At 35.8% G+C, this 6850-nt stretch overlaps 1 protein-coding gene across 1 annotated transcript; it reads right to left on the bottom strand.

Moving 5' to 3' along the window:
• Nucleotides 1-1279: 1279 nt before the first annotated feature.
• LOC125845328 (elongation factor 1-alpha-like) lies at nt 1280-4228 on the bottom strand. Its single transcript, XM_049524814.1, has 3 exons — nt 4080-4228; nt 2514-2988; nt 1280-2432 (listed from the first exon to the last, which is right to left on the bottom strand). Exons 2-3 carry the CDS (start codon nt 2973-2975, stop codon nt 1551-1553), a joined length of 1344 nt encoding a protein of 447 aa, XP_049380771.1. The 5' UTR covers nt 2976-2988; nt 4080-4228; the 3' UTR covers nt 1280-1550.
• Nucleotides 4229-6850: the final 2622 nt, after the last annotated feature.

The raw sequence follows: 6850 nt of genomic DNA on the forward strand, positions 1-6850 counted from the left end.
GTTTTCATGTTTGTGAGCAACACTTCCAAAAAGATGGAGGTATCTCAATCATTCCATCACAACTCATGTTAGTAAGAGTTTTGCAATTACTCTTCTCACCATCTATTATTGGATCTACACTCCCTCCGTCCCATATTAGCAGTTATTTTAGCTCAAAAGAATTGTCCCAAAATAATTGTTACTTTAGAAATACAAAATAAAAAGTTCGCAATCGTTTTCAGTTATACCCTTAACATTAAAGTAGTTCTTTTTTTTCTTAATATTGCTCAAATCTTCAAAAAGAAAAACACATAAGAGTTATACCTTGTATTCGTTATTTTCTTGATGGATGTGAAAAGAATTAAAACGACAATTAAAATGGGACCAGAAGAGTAGTGTTTTGATAGTCTTAGAATAGCTAAAGCTTGTTGGGATATAGAACACAAGACAAACAAAATGTGGATAAAATTGATACACGCTCTGTATAAAGAACCAAACAGTTTTGAGCATGTAAAAACCCCACCAAGAAACAATTTCTCAAATTGTCGTGTAAATTGAAGCATAGTGGCTAGGAAATTGAATTGTCAAAGTATATTGAAAAAGGTTTTGGAATTATAAATTACTAATATTTTGTTTGTTCCATAAACAAGAGAAACATTTAAGAGATTCAATTGAAGAATTCTAACTTAAGACTTCACACTTTTAACATATCCACATTTTGGAACTGTAATTAGTCTTGAGGGTTGAACTACTCAATAGCCTCAGCATACTAACAAAACTATAGGTATATATTTAAGATCAAAGGCTTAACCCATGATGCAACATTAGATCCCACGACAATTGTTTTACATAGGGAAAGACTGGAATCGAACAATACCAGGTCTTACACATATGAGACGGGCAGATGGTAATAGTTTCCTTGTCATCTTCTTCGTTCGAAAAATGCAAAAACAATCCAAGCAACACTTAGCCTCATTTGTTTCAAAACAAAAAAAAAAACTACAAAATAAGGACTGGCGACCCACAAGAGACACTAAGAATGCAAGGTTTAAAACATATGAAGGTAACTTTCAGCAATGGCAAATCTCAAATGACAGAGAAAGAACTCCTAAATCAATATGAAGAATCAGATTGGTTGGTTGGATTCTACAAGAAAAGACAACGACTTCTGCAACAGGCAACGCCACCCAAACCAACTCAGGGATATCGCATCCGTCCCATGTGAGTTATAACTAGGAGCAATGATCATGACAGAACAATAAAGGACATGCAGGAGAAACGATATCTTAAAAGCATGACATATTAAAACCGTCTCAGCAGCTCATCTTGGAATTCGCTATAAAAACCAGACAGGATAAAGACATCCAAAGGTGCTATTGTCACTGCACATCAAGCAACTTGGATCAAACCAAATTGCTCAACAACTCCACTATCCTCAAAAGAGGCTAGAGAACCATGACAAAAGCTTCTGGACCCGTGTCTGACTGGTAAAATGTTCAAAACAAAATTGAAAATAGCTAATGCAATTAAACAAAACTAGTTCATAAATGCAGAATCTCATCAAAAACACATCACTTCTTCTTTTGGGCAGCCTTGGTGACTTTGGCACCAGTAGGGTCTTTCTTGTCGACGTTCTTGACAACACCAACAGCAACAGTTTGACGCATGTCCCTCACAGCAAAACGTCCCAATGGTGGGTACTCAGCAAAGGTCTCAACAACCATGGGCTTGGTGGGAATCATCTTAACCATACCGGCATCACCGTTCTTCAAAAACTTGGGCTCCTTCTCAAGTTCCTTACCAGAACGTCTGTCAATCTTGGTCAAGATCTCAGCGAACTTGACAGCAATGTGGGAGGTGTGGCAGTCGAGCACTGGGGCATATCCGTTTCCAATCTGACCAGGGTGGTTCATGATGATAACTTGGGCAGTGAAGCTTGCAGCACCCTTTGCTGGGTCATCTTTGGAGTTAGAGGCAACGAAACCTCTCTTAAGATCCTTAACTGCAACGTTCTTGACGTTGAACCCAACATTGTCACCAGGAAGTGCCTCCTGAAGAGCCTCGTGGTGCATCTCAACAGATTTAACCTCAGTGGTCAGACCAGTTGGACCAAAAGTGACAACCATACCAGGCTTAATGACACCAGTTTCAACACGACCGACGGGCACAGTTCCAATACCACCAATCTTGTAGACATCCTGAAGTGGAAGACGGAGGGGCTTGTCTGAGGGCCTCTTGGGCTCGTTAATCTGGTCAAGAGCATCAAGTAGGGTTGGGCCCTTGTACCAGTCAAGGTTGGTTGATCGCTCAATCATGTTGTCTCCTTCAAAACCAGAGATGGGGACAAAAGGGATTTTGTCAGGGTTGTATCCTACCTTCTTGAGGTAGGAAGAAACTTCCTTCACAATTTCATCATACCTAGCCTTGGAGTACTTAGGAGTGGTAGCATCCATCTGCAGAAGGCATACAACAGAATTAGCAAAACTTGAAACATCACTTTTCAATCAACATATCAAATTAAAAATAAAACAGACCTTGTTACAGCAGCAAATCATTTGCTTGACACCAAGGGTGAAAGCAAGCAATGCGTGCTCACGGGTCTGTCCATCCTTGGAAATACCAGCTTCAAAACCACCAGTTGTGGAGTCAATGATGAGGACAGCACAGTCAGCCTGAGAGGTACCAGTAATCATGTTCTTGATGAAATCTCTGTGTCCAGGGGCATCAATCACAGTGCAGTAGTACTTTGTGGTCTCAAACTTCCACAAGGCAATATCAATAGTAATACCACGTTCACGCTCAGCCTTAAGCTTGTCAAGCACCCACGCATACTTGAAGGACCTCTTGTTCATCTCAGCTGCTTCTTTCTCAAACCTCTCGATGACACGCTTGTCAATACCACCAAGCTTGTAGATCAAGTGACCAGTGGTGGTCGACTTTCCAGAGTCGACATGTCCAATGACAACAATGCTGATATGAATCTTCTCTTTACCCATGATGTCTAAAAAACTGAACAAGGCACCACAGTCATGATATGAAACACATGGGTTATTCAATTCAAGAGTCAGATTAAGATTAACAGATGTACTATTCAATGCAAACTAAAGAAATTGACAATCTTGTTACTCTAATTGCATTCATTCAAATGAAAGATTCTAAGAACCAGTCATTATTAATAAGAAATAGCCTACTTTGTTAAGCAAATTTCTTACACTATGAAAGATTCTCTAAAACATTGTAATTATTAATTAATAGATCCACTATTCAACCGCTATTGATCTACTTAATCAAGTACAACTTTTTTTTAAGAAGTCAACAGATCTGAAATACACTGGCATAGATAAATCAAAATTCAACAAGTAAAAATCATCAAACTCATACTACAAATAAAACAAGGTTTCTACTCTAAAATAAGATTAAAAAAAGCTGTAGATTGAATCCACGCTCATTTACACAATACAAGACACAAGTCATGGAGATCCAATCTCAGAATGAAAGCAACATAACTTATGAAGCAAATAAAGTGTAAAATTAAACTCAGAAACTCATAAATATTCAGATCATACATCTTCAACAAAAAAAAACTCATGTGCCTCAACTTAAAACTAAAAATTCCATATATATATTCAAATCACACATCTTTATAACATAAGATAGACAAATCTCAGAGAAACACCAACGATTATGACATTACTTGACCTGAAAATTCCATGAATATACAAATCACATATCTTCCTACATAACAAACACAAATCTCAGAAAAACACAGACAATATAGCCATAACTTTAACAGAAAATCACATGAATATTCAAATCTCATATAATCAACATGATGAACAATTCTAAGAGAAATACAAAGTAATTTTCATATATTACTAACAAAACACAAATCGATTACCAGGTTTTCTCATCAACATCATACAATCTGAAACAAAATTCAATCTCATATCATCGCCATACGATAAACAAATCTAATAGAAATACATACTAATTATCACGTATCACTAACAAAACACAAATCTATAACCAGATTTTCGCACCAATAACATACAATCTGAAACAAAATTCAACAAAATGAAGAGAAATGCAATAGATCTAACCTTTCACAAACGGAAAAATGAGAGAAAGAGCTTCGCTAAAACCCTGGCCGCGTATGGAGAATAACAACGCAAACCACAAGTAAGGTTTCAAGTGAGGTATGAAAGGACTTTTTATAGTGGTGAGAGCACATCAGCTAGGGCTTTCTGTGCGGCACTCTGTCTATGTATATTTACATAAATGTCCCTATTGTTTGTTTATAATTTCCATATGTAAGTGCTTGATACGTGGTATACTATAATAATTGTTCGTTCACATTTGATTTGATGTATTAATTATATTTAAAATTATTTTATTCGTACTAAAATAGTGGTGGAATGAATACTATCTTAAACAGAAGGTGGGATGATTACTACGTATCTTTTTTATTTTTTATATAGAAAGTGGTATATAATTGTAGTCATTTAAAATTTATTCAATATAAATTTATAAGATGATTCGGATTATATTAAATTTATGAATATATTAATTCAAATAAATATTATAGATTCATATAATTGAGTTAATTATTTAAATCTAATAAATATAGATTTAATTAAAGCCCGCTCCATAAACTCCATGTGTCATGTCACTTAAATATGATTGGCCGAAGGGAGTCCAATCACAACTCCTCTATTTTAAAACTATAAATAGGGGTCCTCATAATTCAAAAAAGAAAATGAAGAATTCTAAACAAAAAGCTAGAGAAAACTCGTTAATCAAAAGCCACAAATTTCTCTACAAGCTACAAGTTTAAGAATTCAAGAACTCGAGAGTTCAAGAATTCAAGTGTTCAAGTTTAAGAATTGAAGATTTGAAGAAGTCAAGATCAAGATAAAGTTGAAGTTCAAGAACGATCAAAATCAAGACCGTTGGATTCAAGATCAAGCTTGAAGCCCTTGGATTCAACTAGAAGTCAAGATCAAGATCAAGATAAAATTCAAGCTCAAGAACGATCAAGATCAAGACCGCCGGATTCATGATCAAGCTCGAAAGGCCCTTGAATCCAAGATTAAAGTCCAAGAACAAGAACAAATTTCAAGAACAAGCTCAAGAGCCCTTGAATTTATATTCGAAAAGGCAAATTCAGAGGTATCATAGTAATTGTAACACTCGCACTTTGAAATAATAAAACGATTGTTGCATAATTTTTCGTTCTTGATTATTATTTTCTCGACGCGAATTTTATTGTCTACAAATTCTGGCACGCCCAGTGGGACAATATCTACCTCTCATCTCAACTTTTCAAATATCAAAGAATATCACTATAGAAGAACAATTAGCAAGCTTGACAAAAACGATTGAAGGCTTGACAAAGTGTGCACACGAACAAAATGCTAAACTTTTGAAGTTAACAAATAAGATGGATAACATGATTGAGAGAAGATCAAGTCAAGCACCTCTAAAGCTTTTTAAAATTCAAGACGAATGAGAGTCTTGCGTAAAGCAAACAAAGATCAAAGAAATTCATATCTTTGCTGAAGGTTTGATTCCAATTGATCAATTGAAAGACTTTATCATAGAGGTTATCGAAGACAAATCTGAGTCTTCATTCAAATTTTCTCCCATATATGCAAAGCCATATAAACAAAGGATTGATAACTTGAAAATACATGAGGGTTATCAACCTTCTAAGCTTCATCAATTTGATAGTAAAGGAAATCCCAAACAATATATAGCGCACTTTATCGAGACTTGCAATGATGCTGGGACATATGGTGATTATCTCATTAAAGAGTTCGTTCGATCTCTCAGAGAAAATGTCTTTGATTGGTACACAGATCTCGAACCTAATTCTATAAATTGCTGGGAGCGGTTAGAGCAAGAGTTTCTTAATCGATTCTATAGCACGAGACGTGTTGTTAGTATGATTGAACTTACAAAGGCTCGTCAAGGTGAAGATGAGCTAGTTGTTGACTTTATCAATCGCTGGAGAAATTAGAGCCTCAATTGCAAAGATCGTCTTAGTGAAACTTTTACCATTGAAATGTGCATCCAAGGCATGAATTGGGGTCTTCGCTATATTTTGCAAGGATTAAAGCCCAATATATTTGAAGAGTTGGCAACTCGTGCACATGATATGAAATTAAGCATGACTTTGAGAGAAAATCAACGATCTCCTGTCTATGGACCTCATGAAGATGAATATATAGAAGAACTCCAAAGTGGGGGCAAGTCTGTATCCGAAGATGACTTTGAAGAGTCAATGTATATCTAGACATTCCTTAATGTATAAGCTTAAACTGCAAGTTTCAACGTTCCTTAACACATAAGCTTAAACTGCAAGTTACAATGCTCCTCATCGCATGAGCCTAAACTGCAAGTTATAATGTTGCTAGACACACGAGCCTAAACTGTATATCACGAAGCCTTTCAAATTTGAGTTAAATCTTCAAGTTGAAATGCTCATTGAAACACGAGCTTAAATTGTATGTCACTTAAATCTTCAAGTTGAAATGCTCCTTGAAACACGAGCTTAAACTATATGTCATAAAGCTCCTCAAATTTGAGTTAAATCTTTAAGTTGAAATACTCCTTAAAACATGAGCTTAAACTGTATGTCATAAAGCTCTTCAAATTGGAGTTAAATATTCAAGTGGAAATGCTCCTTAAGGTATGAGCCTAAACTGCATGTCACTCGTGGCCCGCAAAAGTATAAATTGTGTACGACACACCCAAAAAAAAAACTCTCCCAGAACTACGTTGTGGCTTGATCCTCTTCACTAAAGGTACGTAGGCGCTTAGAACCATATTCTAAGTTCAGTTACATGAGTGTCAAAAAACTACATGTTCC

Source organism: Solanum stenotomum, chromosome 11 (genome assembly GCF_019186545.1).
Source record: "Solanum stenotomum isolate F172 chromosome 11, ASM1918654v1, whole genome shotgun sequence".
NCBI lineage: Eukaryota > Viridiplantae > Streptophyta > Magnoliopsida > Solanales > Solanaceae > Solanum > Solanum stenotomum.